At 53.6% G+C, this 17248-nt stretch overlaps 7 protein-coding genes; 5 read left to right on the plus strand and 2 right to left on the minus strand.

The window, feature by feature from the left end:
• The first annotated feature begins 2508 nt into the window (after positions 1–2508).
• On the plus strand, positions 2509–4202 carry CHC_T00000265001 (hypothetical protein). XM_005719294.1 is given in 2 exon segments: positions 2509–3795; positions 3796–4202. 1 exon segment carries the CDS (start codon positions 2509–2511, stop codon positions 3793–3795), a length of 1287 nt encoding a protein of 428 aa, XP_005719351.1. The 3' UTR covers positions 3796–4202.
• Positions 4203–4315: 113 nt separating this feature from the next.
• CHC_T00000266001 (hypothetical protein) lies at positions 4316–6010 on the plus strand. Its single transcript, XM_005719295.1, has one exon. It carries the CDS (start codon positions 4316–4318, stop codon positions 6008–6010), a length of 1695 nt encoding a protein of 564 aa, XP_005719352.1.
• Positions 6011–6066: 56 nt separating this feature from the next.
• On the minus strand, positions 6067–8487 carry CHC_T00000267001 (hypothetical protein). The gene is made up of 3 exons (XM_005719296.1): positions 8456–8487; positions 6867–8261; positions 6067–6613 (listed from the first exon to the last, which is right to left on the minus strand). The coding sequence occupies exons 1-3, from the start codon at positions 8485–8487 to the stop codon at positions 6067–6069; spliced, it is 1974 nt and encodes a 657-aa protein (XP_005719353.1).
• Positions 8488–8763: 276 nt separating this feature from the next.
• On the plus strand, positions 8764–10918 carry CHC_T00010133001 (Animal heme peroxidase homologue). XM_005719297.1 is given in 3 exon segments: positions 8764–8789; positions 8790–10901; positions 10902–10918. 1 exon segment carries the CDS (start codon positions 8790–8792, stop codon positions 10899–10901), a length of 2112 nt encoding a protein of 703 aa, XP_005719354.1. The 5' UTR covers positions 8764–8789; the 3' UTR covers positions 10902–10918.
• An 808-nt stretch (positions 10919–11726) lies between these two features.
• Positions 11727–11948, minus strand: CHC_T00000269001 (hypothetical protein). Its single transcript, XM_005719298.1, has one exon. The coding sequence runs from the start codon at positions 11946–11948 to the stop codon at positions 11727–11729; it is 222 nt and encodes a 73-aa protein (XP_005719355.1).
• A 1038-nt stretch (positions 11949–12986) lies between these two features.
• CHC_T00000270001 (hypothetical protein) lies at positions 12987–13922 on the plus strand. Its single transcript, XM_005719299.1, has one exon. The coding sequence runs from the start codon at positions 12987–12989 to the stop codon at positions 13920–13922; it is 936 nt and encodes a 311-aa protein (XP_005719356.1).
• A 1583-nt stretch (positions 13923–15505) lies between these two features.
• Positions 15506–16204, plus strand: CHC_T00000271001 (hypothetical protein). XM_005719300.1 is given in 2 exon segments: positions 15506–15991; positions 15992–16204. 1 exon segment carries the CDS (start codon positions 15506–15508, stop codon positions 15989–15991), a length of 486 nt encoding a protein of 161 aa, XP_005719357.1. The 3' UTR covers positions 15992–16204.
• Positions 16205–17248: the final 1044 nt, after the last annotated feature.

Below are 17248 nucleotides of genomic sequence, written 5' to 3' on the forward strand. Positions count from 1 at the left end.
AAGGAATACGCGAATCTGAGCTCAGTAGGCTCGATGAGAATACTCTCCACTCTATCGACGCCATAAGTCTTGGAGTTGCTTTCATCGGAATTCACATCACAGAGGTGTCGAAATCCGTAGACTTGCGTGGAAATTCAAATGGTTTCAGGAAAGCAAAGCTAGCTGAAATAAGGGGGCTGAAAGATCGAAAAGTGTGGAAGGTAGTTCCCAAGTCATCTGTCCAAGCCGATGCAAATGTACTTGGCGGTCGATTTGTTCTTGCTATTAAGAACATAGGAACGGAGGACGAAAAGGAGAAGGCCAGATATGTCGCACAAGGTTACAAGGACAAGGATAAACCATATATGGTTCATGATATTCCAGCATTACGTGCTTCATCGATCAGACTTATACTATCTGTCGCGGCAATCAAAGGGTTCCGTGTCTTCTCACATGATGTGAATCAAGCATATACACAAAGCAAAGATAAGCTAAGTCGAAAGATATTCCTTTTACCAAAAAAGGAGGATCTGGAGTTAATTGGAATAACTGATGAAGAGCTCCTGGAGCTGTTAATCCCTTATACGGTGTTTGTGACGCTGGTGACCACTGGGGTGTAAAGTTGGAATTTCACGTCACAGAAGACTTGAGTATGACGCCTACCACTGAAGATCCTGCATTATATGTCAAGGTATCTGATGGTCAGACTGAAGGCGTAATGGGAATCTACGTCCACGACAACCTCAATGCAGGCAATGAGAAGTTTGAAAAGATAACTGCTGAATCACTCGAGAAGTTTGACGCAAAGCCGCGAGTCTGCGACAATTTCGATTTCTTTGGCACAATGATAAAAACCACATCCCCAGACAAGTTCTTTCTCTCACAAGAGAAGCACGCCAAAAGATTACCCATCGCCACAAAGGGCTGCTCATTTGATCATTTTCGAAAGCATCGAGCAAAGCTTTCATGGATGGCACATTCCCGTCCTGATCTATGCTGCAGTATCAACAAAGCTGCTCAGGTGACAGAAGATACAATGTCCGATTACAAAGTAAAGGCATTTAATCATGCAGTGAAGATTGCTAAAGGCAGCGATGTTAAGGGGCTTCCATTCGGGAAACTTGATGTTGACACGCGCTCGTTCTGAAGTGCTAAGCCGATGCAGCTTTTGCAACAAACGATGATCTATCATCTCAACTTGGATACATTATATTGATTTGCGACATGAACGCTCAATGCCATATTCTGGATTACTAGAGCAAGAAGTCCAAAAGAGTTGTACGATCCATCATGGGTGGCGAAGTTTATTCGTTTGTGGATGGTTTTGACACTGCCTTTGTAATTCGGAAAGACCTGGAACTTATGCTAGGAACTAAGATTCAGCTACATTGCTTTACAGATTCGAAGCAGCTGTTTGACTCAGTCACAAAAGACAGACAGACAACCGAAAAGAGGCTAATGATAGACATCGCTGGGGCGCGAGACGCATACAAATCCTTTGATATTACTCAAATTGGCTTCGTGTGCACAGATCTTAATCCTGCCGATGGTTTATCGAAAGTTAAGGACAGTGGAGCACTGTCAATGCTGCTATTCACTGGTATTGATCACTGTGAAGTGGAGCAGTGGATCACGTGCAATGAATCAAGCTCGCTATCTGAAGAGGTGGGAGTGTAATGGTGACGGGGTAGGAATGCACTCTCACATTCTTGACAATAGATGTCTAGAATATAGTGCTCGCTTGGTTCCGTTTAGTCTTTTATTTGGGTTTATTTTCAGGTGATTCAATCAACTTCTACTACTTTCCAGCTCCTAATAAAGTGAGCTCGTCCCTGGCTTGCGACCGCCGCTTGCTCACCGACGACTCTTTTTGCAGAAACCTCTTCTCTTTTTGCGCACTCTCCGCCGACGGACAGCGCCAAAGGAAGAAACAGGCCGGTCGAAGGCCTGTAGCGAACAGAGTCTCACAGTGTACGACAACTAGGGGTGCTCTAACACCCGAGCACCCGGACATTTGGCATGAATGGATTGGTTGAACGGGAGTAAAAGCATTTCCAATAATTTTTTCAACCAATACATTCATGCCAAGTTTCAGGGTGCTCGGGTGCTGGCACGGCGAACTCTTCGTTTTAGGAACGGCCCCGGGCCGGGTCGCATGCATGAGGCTACGCTGCGCCGCAGCCCTCCAGCGGGGCGCAGGCGATGAGTCGCCGAGAAACCGAGATTTCGGTGAGATTTCGATGAGATCACGTCTCGAGGCGCCTATCAGCTGTGTTTCCGCGTACTGCAGGCGTGTGCTGACACGACACAGCGTCTCTTACCGGCCAATAATTACATGAATGCTTTTCCAATTTCAATGCAAACCTGCGCATCAATTGAAACTGCTTCTTTTCCACACGCCCACCAGGCGAATGCCAGCGGGAGACACCGAGCACCACTCAAATTGCCCCCCCTCCCCATGCTTTTCGCACCTTCCTGCCCGCCTGCCTCCTCTTCCAAACCCTACACTTCACCGCCCCCCACCGAAACATGGAGAAACACCTCCCCAACCAGGGACGCCTCCTTGCGCACGCCTCTGACGTCTCGCCGCTACCGCCGCAAGGTCTTGAACCCAATCTGTGTACCGGTGACAACGCGGCCAGTGTTCCAGATACAACCCCTCCGCAATGTCTGTCGGATCAAGTCGGCGAGGCGAATACCCAAGCATCTCCTCAACACTCATTACCCAAAGATGCACATCATCAAAGCTCGGACCAGCAACCTGACAAGGTGGACCACGAACAAGTCCCCGCACCCTGTGGATCCGAAACCGCAGCCGCCGACATCGAACACTCGCCCACCGAAACCCCACAATCACCACAAAACCCATTAACTGAACCCGCGAGTCCAGTCGACCTCCCGCAGTCGCCTCAACTTACCGAGATTGTCCACACGTCAGGCCCCACCACGCCTCCGCCAGACTCCCCGCCGACTCTGCCCTCGGACCCTTCCGAAGATGCCGTCTGTCACCAATGCGCCCAGCTATGCGAAGAGAACGACTCTCTGACCCGCAGGGTAGCCCGCCTGCGCCAGCGCCTCCGCGACTCGTTTGAACAATCGCAAACCCACGGCCAACGCCTGCTCCGCGCAGCGTATCAGGAGAAGATCCAGGAGCTCAGTATGGAGCACGCCCATCGTACTACGGAAGTCTTGAACATGCAAAAGCAGTGCTTTGAGCAGGAGCTGGAGGCCCTCGAAAGCGAGTCTCAGGCGGCCATTAATTCCCTCACGAGGGAAAGAGATGCTGAACGCGAGGCCCGTGTAAGAGAGGAGCAAGGCTATCGCAGGGAGAGACAACTCGCTTTGGACAAGACTACAGCTACCATGATTGCCGTGCAGAGAAAAATGGCACAGCTGCATGCTAGAGCAACTAGACTGGAGAGGGACAATAAGAATTTAACCGCCGCGCTTATTGAGAAACAGATTATGGTCGAGGTTCTTGCCAGCGCTGCGGCGGCGAAGGACGTGGAGAGGAGGAGATTGGATTTGTTGTCCAGGACGCAAGAGGAGGAAAGGAATAGGAAGGATTCCTTAATTGCGGCACTGCAGGCCGAGGTTGGTCACCTGAGAGAGGAGTTGGTGCAAGACCAGCAGGCCAATAATATTCTGGCTGCACAAGTGGAAGAGCTAAAGGGAGAGCGTGATGGAGATCGCCAGCGTATGGAAAAGGATCTCGACGATTGCAAGCAGCAGCAGAAAAAGGAGTCTGACCGTTTAGGGCGGTTGTTCACAAGCATGATCCAGGACTTTGCCACGGTACAGATTCCCCACGAATAACCACGCAGGCTGTGCATCGCTGGGGCAGGAAGACTTGAAAGTCCGTCAACTTTGAGCGAATGCTGGCGGGGTTTGCGATTTTGTACCTTTTGGGGGACCTTGTTTGCCGTGGCGGTAAACCGGCAAGCAGAACAACGATTGTATAGCACAAAATGTATGGTAACAAGATGTATGGGAATGCTTTTGCTCTCGAACTTAATCTACGGAAGGTTGTACAGGCTTGGCATGCTGCTTATCAGCATAAATAGTTGGTTCACTAGAGAACCATCTTTTGTATCTTGTTGTTCTCCGCGCTCTGGCTGTAACATCGAGCGGAGCAGTAACGACATCTTCTCATTCTTTAGGCCAAGAAATGAAACCAAATGTGACTAATTATGTAATTTTTCTGATAAATATCCTGACACAAATCTTTGCGCTTATCCCACAATTTGCAATCTCCTCCATCGAGGTCCTCCCTTTCTATGCTCTCACAATAGCAAATGCATGTCACTTAGTGGCATCGACAATGGCACGAACGACCATGCTAGCAGCTTGGGTATCCCCATTTCTCGGAAACACTACCTGGCGTCCAAGAAAACAGCTCGCTTCGACAAAATCTTCAAAGCCACTACACTCGCACGCCGTTAGTTTGCAGAATGGTGAACGCCAGGACAGGTCAGACGCCCCCCAGACATCCCCTCCATCAGCTCCAACCCCTCTCCTAGATGCTCTTGTGCGCGAATCGCGAAATGTCAGAGCCAATTTCTTCTGCCCGGGTCACAAGCAAGGCGCCGCTGTATTCCCGCGTCTGCGTGAGGAATTGGGTGATGCGGCATTCCCCCTCGACATGCCTGAGCTCCCGGCGCTGGACAATCTCTTCGCCCCGGAAGGGGTTTTAGAAGAATCGCAAGAACTGGCCGCAGACACGTTTACGGAAGAAGGCGCTGACGCGTGGAACACTTTCTTCTTGGTGAACGGCTCCACGTGCGGAGTCGAGGCCGCAATTTTGTCGACAGTGCGTCCGAATAGGAAAATTGTTCTGCCGAGGAATACGCACCAGTCGGCCGTTCATGCTCTTGTGCTCACGGGCGCCATACCGGTTTGGATACAACCGCTGTACGATGCTGAGCATGACTTACTGCACGGAGTGTCCACGGAAAGCATTGAAAGAGCACTGGATCAAAACAAAGGGCAAGTGGACGCCGTTTTACTAATATCCCCTACATACCACGGCGCTTGTTCTGATGTCGCAGCCATCGCTGCGATAACGCACAAGCATGGCGCCATGCTGCTCGTTGATGAAGCACACGGATCACACTTTGCCTTCCACGATCTCTTACCATCATCTGCCACAGAGTGCAACGCCGATATCGTCGTACAGAGTACACACAAAACATTATCTGCGCTTTCCCAAGCAGCGATGATGCATGTCCGCAAATCATCCCTAAGCCGCCAGAGAGTTGCTGCTTCGCTCCAACTGGTCCAGAGCACGAGCCCAAACAATCTGCTCCTCGTATCCCTTGAGGCCGCGCGGGCTCTCATGGATGAACAAGGAGAGGATCTCATGTCTCGCAGCATCGACATTGCACGAAATTGTGCAGTGCGTATCGCTAGTTTGAAGGGCTTCTCCGTCCTAGGCGTAGAAAACGTAGGCATGCTGCAGAAAGACGCTTTGGGGCATCCATACGTTTACGCCTTAGACCCAACACGCATCACTGTTCTTCTGCCGGACAACATCACAGGCTATGACATGGATACTGTGCTTATCGATCGTTTCGGGGTGTACGCGGAGCTTCCATCTTTCAAGCATATTACGTTTGTGATCACCCCTGGAAATGTGCAAGGCGACATCAACCGACTTGTAACAGCGCTCGCGCTGTACGAAGCGACCTCCGGCGAGGGTCTTCCCTACCTCGAACCGGAGGAAAGCGAACCATCTGCAGGCTGCAGCTCCTTTGCCGAACCAACGGGACTGACACCACGGGACGCCTTCTTCAGCGATGCGGAGGTGGTGGATTCTGACGAAGCTGTCGGGCGCATCAGTGCGGAAAGTTTGTGTCCCTATCCTCCGGGCATCCCTGTCGTAGTGCCCGGAGAGCGTATAACGAGAGAATGCATTGATGTGTTACGGGCTGTTCTCGACGCCGGAGGGAGCGTGTCAGGCGCAAGCGATGAGTCGCTGTCGACCATGCGCGTCGTCGCCAACGAAGACAAGCTGAATCTGGACATGTCATGAGGGTGTGACTTGATAGGACTTACAATGCAGCAAGTTTTGAGGGTAAGTAGGTCGGGTCATTGATTAGCAACAGCTGGTTGAGGTTGGTCATCGTCTGGCGATGTGATACGTTGGATGATGAGGTCAGGAGGCGGCCCTTGGACCTCTATTCCGCAGGTCTTTGCCGTGGAGATGATTGACTTGCAGAGCATCTCAAGTGAAAGATGGCTCAGATGACGATCCTTCTGCTTAATCTTTGCGATCTCATAAACATGCTTCAAAGAGACGCTTCCCGCAACGTCATGCCCCGGGGAGGTGGCGCCTTTCTTCACGCCGGCAGCACTCTTGAGTAGAAAAGAGACGGGCGGCGAGCGGATCTTGAAGGCTGAAGAGCGGTCGGTGTAGGCGATGACCTTTGTGGTGAGGGGGGTGCCGTCGACGTAGACGGCTGTGGCGGCGTTGAAGTCTTTGCAGAATTGCATGATGTTGACCCCCATCTGACCGAGACGGGGGCCCACGGGAGGGGAGGGGGCGGCCTGGCCGGCAGGGAGGGTCATCTTGATGACTTGTTTGACGACGCGGGCGGCCATAGTGGTGACGAAGGAAGCCGATGGGGGGCGGTTGCTCTGGGATCGGTAACGAGGAATTGATCAGCCTACAGGTGGCATTGCGGTTTTACAACATTTGGGTGTGCTCCCATAAAGGTCAGCGATCTCTGACAAAATTCCTCCAAAAAAATAACTAACATCGGCACGTTATTCTTTTCCTATCACACATGACCTAGAGGTCACCTCGCCCTTCCCCCCTAGAGGTCACCTCGCCCTTCCCCCCTAGAGGTCACCTCGCCCTTCCCCCCGACTGCGTAGCCCGCACCTACGACGTCTTCCCTGCCACCCGGCTCTGAACCTCAAGCCACCCAGGAAGCCCGTCCCCTACTCCCTCTACGAGCACATGCGGCTTCACCGCTAGTGGGTGTGGCTGCGGCCATGTCGACACCGCTGTTACGCTCGCCCTCCCTTTCTCCAAAACAGCCACCGAATCGGTCCCCTTCGCCCACATCCTCACCGCCTCTGCCTCTGCAATACACACTTGCACCTCCTCCCCCTCCCCGGGAACAAAATCCACCCCCATAGCGTTCCGATACTGCACCGCATCCAAGCACGTCGTCTCGTACGCCCCCTGCCATCCCTTCGGCACATTAACATTCAGTACCACATCTCCCTTCCCAAACGCCTCTCGCAACCCTGTCTCCGGTACTTCTGTCCCACCCTTGGGCATCACGCGCTCGGGCCGGTTGGGCAGCGGAAACGGCACCGCTCTCAGCGCCGCCAGCGTCACTTCTGTCGCCGCGTCAAGCGCCTTGTTCACGCTGGCTACGTCTTCGGCTTTACTCATGTCCGCATGAAACATGTCAAGCGACGCCGCCACAGCCGGCACGCCGTACATGGCCGCCTGCCTCGCCGCGGCAAACGTGCCCGAGTACAGCACGTCGTTGCCCATGTTCTGCCCCAAGTTGAGCCCGGACACCGTCAGGACGGGCGCGACGTGCAGCTTGGCGAGGAGGCCAATGTGCGGCTCAGCGGCGGCGATTATACAGTCGGCAGGGGTGCCGGAGTCGAGCGAGAAGACGGCGAGATTGCCGGCGGGGATGCCGTTTTGACGAGCGTTCGGAGGGTCAACGAGGCCGTATTTGCGTTCTTCAGCGGGGTGGCGGCGGAGAGTCATGGGTTGTTTTAGCGTGATGCGCTGGCCGCAGGCAGAGTTGTCCTCGGAGGGGGCGACCACGACGACGGTGTGCCCCGCTTGGACGAGTCGTTGAGCAAGCGGGAGGACGAGGGCGCGGTCGGGAGCCAGGCCGTCATCATTGGTGAGCAAGATGGCGGGCCTGGGAGGACTGGTGGGCATAGACATGAGGAAGCGAGGGCGAATGTGTAGTGAAGGTCGGCGGGGTCGGCGGGGTCGGCGGGGTCGGCGGGGTCGGCGGGGTTGGCAGCTTCGGTGCGGTCGAGGCGTTCGGAAGGCTACGGGGGAAGGATGAAACGTCGGTGATGTGGAGGAAGCGGAGAACATTTGGCCCTTTGAAGGAAAGGAGATTGTGGTTGGAGATTGTGGTTGAAGAAGGCGAGATTGATGATGAGCGTGTGTAGGAAGGAGGTGGAGCGATGGATACTCGTTGCCTCGCTGGAAATTTTTACTACCATTCAGGTACTGTACTGCGACTGACTCATGTGACTCCTTCGCTCCATCGGTGAGGCGGTGTCTATCTCTTAACCTTCTGCGTGGACGTCAACACCTCTTCCTCATTTGCACATCCAATGAAGGCGGCGGCCTTTGCCATGCCCATTCTCTCACAACTTGCGGTGCCATGCCCATTGCTTCAATTGACAGTGGTTGCAAGATAGCTCCAATGCCCCGTCACGCCCTTACTTTTTTAAATGCTTGACCAGTCTCCCGACCTCGCCTCACCAGACTGTGCATGTGACAGTGAAGGTCTTCATAATTCAGGCCAGTTGAACACTCTCACTGATACTGCATTCCTTCCACTTTTTCTAAACCCCCGATACATACAAAACCCTCTCACCATGATCTCGCCCTTTCCGAAGGCGAATAAACTTTTCGAGATTTCCCACCTTGCTGACAATATCCCAAATATCCACGTACTTTCTGACAAGCCCACGTCCATCCCGCATATATTACTTCTTGCTATTCTCATTCATTCGACCACCCCCAGCCCTGATGATGCGCAGCTTGTGCTCGCAACCGTACCCATCATTCCTTCTCTTGTTGTGAACGCTCCCGCATGGCGATTCTGGCCATCCTTTGCCTTGGGACTTTGCTTCTCAATCATGTATTCCCGTCAAGCGCAAGTCCCATGAATCTTGAATCACTCTTTGGGGGCAAGGTAATCTCTCACAAAAAGGTCGGGATCATGAAAGTTAATCTAGCCATCCGCAGCTTCCGTTTTCCTGACATCGTACCGTTGCTCTTCGGAAACCAAATTCTCAGCGTCGAGAAACACGGAAGCCTTCTCGAGATTCACCACAATTCAGAGAAACGGACAGAGCTGTTTCCGATCAAAAGAAAGAGCCCGAAAAGACACATTGTAGCTTTCGTTTTCAAGCAGTCGTCATTAGACGTTTACCCTGTCCCCATGGAGAACACTGTCCTTATTTCACGCTTAATCCTCGTCTCGGCTCACTTTGCGGAGCTGCACATGTGGCTTGTTAGCCAAGGGGTTTACTCACATGTTCAGAGATACAAACAGAGGTTGCACGCTACAAGCTTGCTTCGCGATTTTGCAGACAATGCCCAAAGATCGCTTGGTGTCAAGTCGTGCGGCAAACGACCCACAGTTTCGGGCTTGTGCAACAACCGTGAGAATACCATATCGGGTGTGACGATACAACCGTTTCGGCAAGATGTTAGGGAGAAAAGGAAGCCCACCTCCTTCATCCTTAAGTGGTCTCCCAGTCCGCGTTTCTTGAGTAACAAGTTGTTTCTTGCCAAAAAACAAATTCATGCCCCGCAAAATACCAACGCCCTCATGATCTTTTTCGGTCAGTTTATTGACCATGAACTGACTGCAACTCCACTTGAAGAGATAGATGAAGAACGCCAAGCGCCCATGCCACACCCAGGTAGCGATAAGATGATGTCTTTCACAAGGTCTGCCATTTTGCGTTTTGACTATGCAAAATGTTGCAAGGAATATTCGACGGATCGAGTGTGGAAGGGAGAACCATTCAACACCCTGACTTCATTTATTGACGGCGGGGCGATTTATGGGTCGGACAACTTGCGAGCGATAACACTGAGGTCTTTTAAACATGGAGAGCTTCTTTTGAAACAGCGCGAGGGGGAACAAAATTTACCTGTCAACAACAACAAGGACTTAGCATTCCATCTAGAAAATGAAAGCGATGGACGTGAGAAAACTCTTTTCGTCGCCGGGGATGGGCGAGCAAATGAAAATCCATTTTTACTTTCCATTCACACGCTCTTTGCAAGGGAACATAACAGGGTTTGTGGGTTGATACGACAATGGACTAGTACACGGCGAAGCAAAAAAAGGACAAAAGACGAGTGGATTTATCATCAAGCGCGGCTCATTGTTATTGCCGAACTGCAAAGCATCACATTCAACGAATTTGTGCCAGCCATGCTCGGAAAAGATGCCCTCGGAGAATACAACGGCTACAATCCAAGCGTTGACGCGAGGCTTTCTACTTCACACGCTGCTTTTGCTTACCGTTGGGGTCATTCGGGTGTACCCGAAACTTTCGACATCAAAACTCGAAAAGGAAAAACCGTTCGACGGTCGCTGAAGGACCTCTTCTTCGGCACTAAACTCTTTGACAGTCATGGTTTGGATAACGTTATCCTTGCAGCCATGAACACGCCTGCTTCTAACATCGATTTAAAAATAAGTGACTCACTTCGAGACTTTCTCTTCAATCCAAACGAGCAGGGTATACTTGACTTGGTGGCTTTAAATATTCAACGATCAAGGGATTTAGGGATCCCGAGTTACAAAGCTCTCCAAAAGATTTTCAAAACTGGAAAAGGATTAGAAAATATTCACCCAGACCTCCGGCGAAAGCTGCTGGACGTGTATGGAGATGAGAAGAAGATTGACGCGTTTGTTGGAGGTCTTGCAGAGACGGCACAAGAAGGCTCCCTTCTCGGTCCCCTTCTCCACGCAATCAACGTTGACCAATTCAAAAGATTGCGCGATGGAGACAGATTCTACTATGAAAACATTAACTGGCATCGGTATGTGGTTGATATGCCTCTTGTGCAAAAGATCATGGAGCATAAGATTCGCTTCGGAGATGTGATACGCGCTAATACTAAGGTGAAGCCCTCGGACATTGGAGACAGGGAGACCACTTTTACAACTCACTTAGGATAATAAAGCAGTTTAGAACATCTGAGATCTGATCTATAACCTGGGAGTGCTACAAACGACATGACGAGGCTTTTTGCTTCTGTTTGATTTAGTTTACTTTTTAAAAATAGAATGCTAAGAGCATCCCCACCGGTACGCAATCAAATCATCAAATAGCAACACTTGGCACACTTTTTATGTAATTTGATTGGCTCCCTAGAATTTGGTTGTTTCGTTATTTGGCTGTTTGATGCTTCGGAAAGAACTGCCCCACCGGTGAGAACCAAATGAAGTACATTCCCCTCGTACTCACCATCGCATCCTTGTACTCACACTCGTACTCACCCTCGTATCGCACCCTCAGTCGTAGTCGCACGCTCACTCGAAACCCATCCCGCGACCTTCTCCCTCGCCACTCTGTCTGCACTCCTTCCCTCTCACCTGCACCGTGGACAAAGACAGACTGCCGGCGCTGTCCTCCCTGCTCACGGACAGCACGCGCTCCCCACGCGCCCGCGAGCAGCGCGATCCCGGAGAGAACATACGCGCCGGCGGCAGCGGTGCTGCGGCGGATGATTGGCTCGACAGCCGCGAGCGACGTTCTCCTGCGGCTGCTGCTGCTGCTGAGCAGCGAATCGCACTGCTCTAGCACTGTCTGCGCTTGTGAACCTGTCGGAGGACGAGGAGCCGGCGGCTCTGACGCACGCGGACGCGGTGCGGCTCGCAGTGCAGGTGGTCCTGGACGCGGACGTCGTCGCGCTGCACGCGGCGCTGCTGTCCAACCTGACGCGCTTCGCGCCGGGCGTGGACGAAGCGGAGGGCGCGGACGGGTTTCGGAAGAGGGGCACGCTACTCGTGCTCGTGGAGAGGGTACCGAGTATTCCGAATGTGCTGCGGCTGTCGAATGCGTGCGCGAGCCAGGAGGGGAGGGACGTCCTGTTGGTCGAGGGAAGGCAGGCGGAGAGACAGCTGTTGACGAGGTTGCTGAGATTGCTGGAGGCGGGGGAGGCAGAGAAGAGGCTGGCGGGGGCGAGCTGGGTGCGGAACTGCGCGATGGCGGACGAGTGCCATGATGTGTTGGTGGGGGTACGGCGGCGGTCGCAATGTGCTTGGGGAGGTCAAAGGAGGTGGGACGGGAGGAGATGGCGGAGATTCGCGCCTGGTTGGTCGAGGAAGTGTTGTTGTTGTGTAAGAGCCGGGCGGGGAAGGACGCGCTCAGGGATGGCGGGGCCGTCGACGTTCTGGAGGGATGGAAGGGGGAAGAGCATCAGGGATGGCGGGGCCGTCGACGTTCTGGAGGGATGGAAGGGGGAAAAGCATGCACGCCGTAGTGAGCATTCTGGATCGGCGGGAGACACTGGTAATCTCGAGGCAAATACCGCATCGATGCACTTTTTGGTGGGAAGCCGTTTCGGTCGACCAATAGAACGTGCACAACTGGATTGTCAAGGGTAATCAAACAGAGACTATCCGAACCAAATTCTTGATATTTGGTTCCGATTTTTAGATCGACACCAAAAATTTGATGATTTGGTTGCACCGGTGGGGATTTCAATCGACATCAAATCATCAAATTTTGGTTGTTTGGGTATTTGATTCTACCGGTGGGGATGCTCTAAGACCGCGCCGCAAATGGATACAGACCTGACTGATTTCAGAAGACTGTAGTGCAAAACTACCAACAGCATTGTTTCAACTCGTGAAACCAAGCGCATTGAGGGTAAGAATAGTGTGTAGTTCCCATGCATGGTGAATCATGTGGGACGGAAAGGGGAAGAACTTGATCCCGGATACATGCCAGATCAATGATGCGCCTGTGAGGTGTATCACTGTGTAGTTTGCCACCAAACGAGAGCAACAATACTGGCTGGGTCCATCCAGAAATTGCAATTTCGCCACTTCGCCAAATTTTGGTTGTCTTTTAAAAATAAGCCCCGCCACCTCGTCAAATCGCCAAAGCCATGATTTTGGCGCAAGCTGTGTAATACTCACGACGCAGAACCCACCCACCATCACACAATTAGACCAACTTCGCAGAGGCTGTACACAAAGAAGATCGGTTCTGAACGTTAACGGACTGTGAATTTATCGCGATCCATTCCGCCTCCAATGTCCACCCCCATTTCCCGAACTCAATCCCCGGTGCCACTCCCTCCCATTCAATCTCGATCACGCGCAACTTCTCCAGCACTTCCTCTGCCGCACCAAGCACCACACTTACCCTTTAGAGGCCCATCTATTCTTCCTTCTTCCTCGCTTCATTCCTCCGCAAGAACCTCTATTCCCAGTCCAAACCCCTCAACCCAGCCTCGCAGAAGCAATCGCAGCAGAACAAAGGCTACGAGAGCAGGCGCTCCCAACTACAGCCGAGAGGATGTCACTGCTCTACTCGACTTTGTTGAGGAGGTTGAGCCCCTAGGTTCCAACCACTGGGCCATTGTGGCGAGAAAGTTTCGAAAATGGGCTGAGGACAACGAACGTCCGGAAAGAGAATTCGAGTCTCTCCGCAACAAGTTCGACAAATTGTGCAACTCCAAAAAGAAAACGGGTAACCCATCTTGCCCAGACCCCGTTCGAAGAGCGAAAGGGATAGGCCGCGCTATCCAAAACAAGTGCGCTGCGATGAAGCGAGAAGGATCAAGTGACGAAGAAGATAATGGAAGTAGAATCGAGGGAGAGTCGGGAGATGGCGCCGTGTCGAGTGGAGCTGTTGTAGTAGGTACCGAGGATAGTTGCGAAGGAACACTCGGTTCCATGAAAAGAAAGCGCAAAATCGCAGCTACGGGGACTCGCCGAACGAGGTTTCGCGGAGAGGATGCCATTGCTGGGCACATTGCTGGGCACATTGCGGATATGTCGGAACATATTGGAGCCATATCCAAGTCGATTGTCTCTGAACAAAATGTAGTTTTTAGAAGTCTGGGTTTTACAAAGGAAGACGTTGTCACTATAGTGAAAACTGAAGTGCGCAAAAGTATGGCTCCGACAAACGCTATGCTACATCAAATCAATAACCTACTTCAGACAATAGTGAGTAAAAAGTAAAGGCTACTGTGCGGTGCTTTCTTGCTCAATCACAAGCCTCTAGACTTCCAAAAATTCAACACCCTCGACTCCAACCTACGGCCACATATACCATCTTTCCTGCCTTCACCAACAACTCACAACGCTCCCCCCGACCCCATGGCGCCGTCTCCTCCTCTCGGGCTGCCGTTGCAGCCAATGCCAGACCATCCGCACGCATCCGGCACTCACGCACCCGTCTCGTCCTCCACCGCCCGCCTAAATGCGCTGGGCCGCGCCGCGCCGCCACCTGCGCGACATGCCGCGACCCCCGTGTCGCGACCCCCGCCATGCGCCCGCCACGCCCGCCTCCAATCCGCGCTGCGCCCGCCCACCTACCTATATAAGCCCGCACCGCGCCTGCCCCACCCTGCCTCCAAGCCCCACCCCCACCGATCACCATGCACGCCCGTCCCGCCATGTTCCTCCCGCCGCCGCTGCTCTTCCTGTTCGTCTCGCGCGCTGCGGCCCACGGCATGGTGTGCGAACTGCGCGCGAGAGCCGCGTATATCTCGGACCTGTGCCCGCCAAACGGCATGACCCCTCCGCCCGATGTCGTCACGGATTTCTGCGCACACTGCCAGAACGGCGGCCATAAGGATACCATCATCGCCAACTTGCCGCCCGATGGGGGGAAGGTGTACGACCCGATTGACGACTTTGAGTCATCCGCGAAGCGCGCAGGCCTGGGCGGATACCCCGTTGGTACCGATGACTACAAGATGGGAGGCGGCTTAGTGCCGTATAAGGAGGTGCCCATGACACAGAGTTATAAGAAGGGTGCGGAGGTCAACTTTACCGCTGAGCTGGATACCAACCACAACGGCTACTTTGAGTTCTTTTTGCGCGACTTAGACGCGTGCGGCACGAAGGACATCGAGAAGAAGTGCTTCCTGGATGGCCATTGCCACCGCCTTTTGCGTGTCAAGCATCCGCAATGCGAGAACCCGAGCCCGGCGACGCACTATGAGTGCGGCCCGGTCGATCCCACGTATCCCGGCCGCTGGTACGTCCCATGCCGCAAGGGCGGGCACGTCAGCAAGCACATCGTGAGCGGCGACTCCGGCACCATGCGCTACAAAACTGTACGGCACATTCGATGCTTGATGACGCTAAAATAGATATGATTATTTACGAATATTTTCGTCATGCACAATCAACAACATAGCGAAAACTGACATTGGTTTCCCTACCAGATAGGCTTGTCTTGTCTACGTTCGTTCTTGCTCGTCCAAGCTTTGGGGACTAAAGACGCCGTGTGAGTTGATCTGCTCATCAGACATCTTGGCTCTTCCGCCCCTCGGGCAGACACCTGTTGATCGAGCAGGCGTCAGATCAAGACTTCACTGCATCGCACAGGAACGCTTGACAGCACAAGAAACACAAGCATGGTCGAGTTTATCCAAACTTTTCTCTTCTACTGGAGACGATTCAAGGAGTTGAAGATGCGGCAGGTGAGATGACCTACGGCGCATCACGAAGGCTCTCTGTGTTACGTAGACTGCAACTGCTGACACAATTACCACTCCATTCCCGACTTGCACCACTAATCCGCAAAGATGATTATGCAAGTGATCAGTCTCGGGCTGCTACTCTCCGGCGCGCTGATCACTTACAAAATCTTCATGCTAATCTCTAATTCCGAAAGTCCTATTGTCGTCGTGCTGAGCGGTAGCATGGAACCCGGGGTGCACCGGGGTGATTTGCTGCTCCTCACCAACTACATCGAGCGAGATCGGCTAGTTTCTGGCGACATTGTTGTATACAAGCTACCCGAGCGCAACATCCCGATCGTGCATCGCATCATCAAGATCCATGAAGACAAAAACCTGGACGTCGACATCTTGTCCAAGGGCGATAATAATATCCCTGACGACCGCGAACTCTACGGGCGCGGGCGACGGTGGCTGCAGAGGCCAAACATTGCGGGGAGAGCGTTTGCGTTTCTGCCATACGCGGGCATGCTCACTATCATTATGAACGATTACCCGCAGCTCAAGTACGTCCTGCTCGGGTGTCTTTCTGGACTAGCGCTGATTGGAGGGGAATGAGGCGGGCAGATCAGATCGTATGTGCGCCATGCTCCACCCATCGCAAGCGAACTTTTGCCAAGAGCGGACGTATTTTGACTGCATGGCTCCTCGAACAAAAGAATCGACGTCCCGTGTTGGATGAAAGCGATACCCAATCACCCCGTATATGTGTAATAAGACAACCAAACCCTCCCACGCACTAGCGCTACACCATAAAACAATTACTCCCTACACCACGCCCGCCTCCTCCGGCGTCTTGGCATCTATCGACAAGGCATGCACTCCCCCCTCACTCATTTCCTCTGCGAGTAACGTGTACACCAGACGATGGCGCTGCACAATCGACAGCGGGGCAAATGCCTCTGCAACAACGCGAAGATTGAAATGCGACTCGCCATTCAGCCCCTTCGCACCCGCGTGCCCTGCGTGCTTCGATGAGTCATCTTGTACGTCCAGGGCAACCGGTTTCAACATCTGGAGCTTCCGCACGATAGACGAGTACACGGGGCGGTCTTCGACATGAAAAGCGTCCTCCTCCTCGTCCCCCACGCTCCCTTGCTCTTCCAGGCCGCGCACACTGTCCTTAATCTTAGCGAGCATATTCACGAACCCATTGTTCCTACTCGGCGTGAGCGAAACGGCAAGGCCTGAAAACTCGATGAACTTGGAGTCGACGCTTTGGACGTCGTCGGTGGTGACGCCGCTGAGCCCGTTGACCAGCAGTGCGAGCAGCCCCTTCGTGAGCTGTGCGTCCGAGTCGCCCTGCATTCTGACGCGGCGGTCCTCGTCGAGCGACACGTGGACGTGGACGACGGAGGTGCAGCCGCGCACGCGGTTGGCCTCGGTCTTGAGCGCGGGGTCCATGGGCGGGAGCTCGCGGGCGAGGAACAGCAGCTGCTGGTAGCGCAGTTTCGGGTCCGGCACCGCCGCCAGCTGGTCCACGAACGACCGCAACGTCGCCGGAAGCCCCAGGCTGTCCGCGGCCGCCACCATGCGCACGCGGCGCACCGGGCGCGTCGCGTGCCGCTGCGCAGGCGCTGCGCCGGTGGAGAGCCGGGAATGCGCGCGGCGCAGGCCGACGGGCGTCGGTGGAACAAAGGTAGGGGAGGAGAGGGTTTTCATCTCGAGGGCAATTGCGGGATGGGCGTGGGCGGTGGCGTGGGGGGTGGTGTGGGCGTGGAGGTGGGGCAGCTCTTGAGGTGGGGCGGCGTTGAGTAGAATCGGGTCAAGGTAAAGTCGCGGGTGGAGGGGGCGGCGCGAACGACGCGGGAGGGC

Source organism: Chondrus crispus, genomic scaffold (genome assembly GCF_000350225.1).
Source record: "Chondrus crispus Stackhouse genomic scaffold, scaffold_479, whole genome shotgun sequence".
Classification (NCBI taxonomy): Eukaryota; Rhodophyta; class Florideophyceae; order Gigartinales; family Gigartinaceae; genus Chondrus; species Chondrus crispus.

Coding starts and splice junctions, on each gene's coding strand:
- CHC_T00000265001 (XM_005719294.1), top strand. CDS start 2,509: ATGGAGAAACACCTCCCCAACCAGGGACGCCTCCTTGCGCACGCCTCT.
- CHC_T00000266001 (XM_005719295.1), top strand. CDS start 4,316: ATGCTAGCAGCTTGGGTATCCCCATTTCTCGGAAACACTACCTGGCGT.
- CHC_T00000267001 (XM_005719296.1), bottom strand. CDS start 8,487: ATGAAGACCTTCACTGTCACATGCACAGTCTG. Junction 8,262..8,455: donor ACTGTCACATGCACAGTCTG/GTGAGGCGAGGT, acceptor TCCACGCAGAAG/GTTAAGAGATAGACACCGCC. Junction 6,614..6,866: donor CGGGTGGCAGGGAAGACGTC/GTAGGTGCGGGC, acceptor CCGATCCCAGAG/CAACCGCCCCCCATCGGCTT.
- CHC_T00010133001 (XM_005719297.1), top strand. CDS start 8,790: ATGGCGATTCTGGCCATCCTTTGCCTTGGGACTTTGCTTCTCAATCAT.
- CHC_T00000269001 (XM_005719298.1), bottom strand. CDS start 11,948: ATGGCACTCGTCCGCCATCGCGCAGTTCCGCACCCAGCTCGCCCCCGC.
- CHC_T00000270001 (XM_005719299.1), top strand. CDS start 12,987: ATGTCCACCCCCATTTCCCGAACTCAATCCCCGGTGCCACTCCCTCCC.
- CHC_T00000271001 (XM_005719300.1), top strand. CDS start 15,506: ATGCAAGTGATCAGTCTCGGGCTGCTACTCTCCGGCGCGCTGATCACT.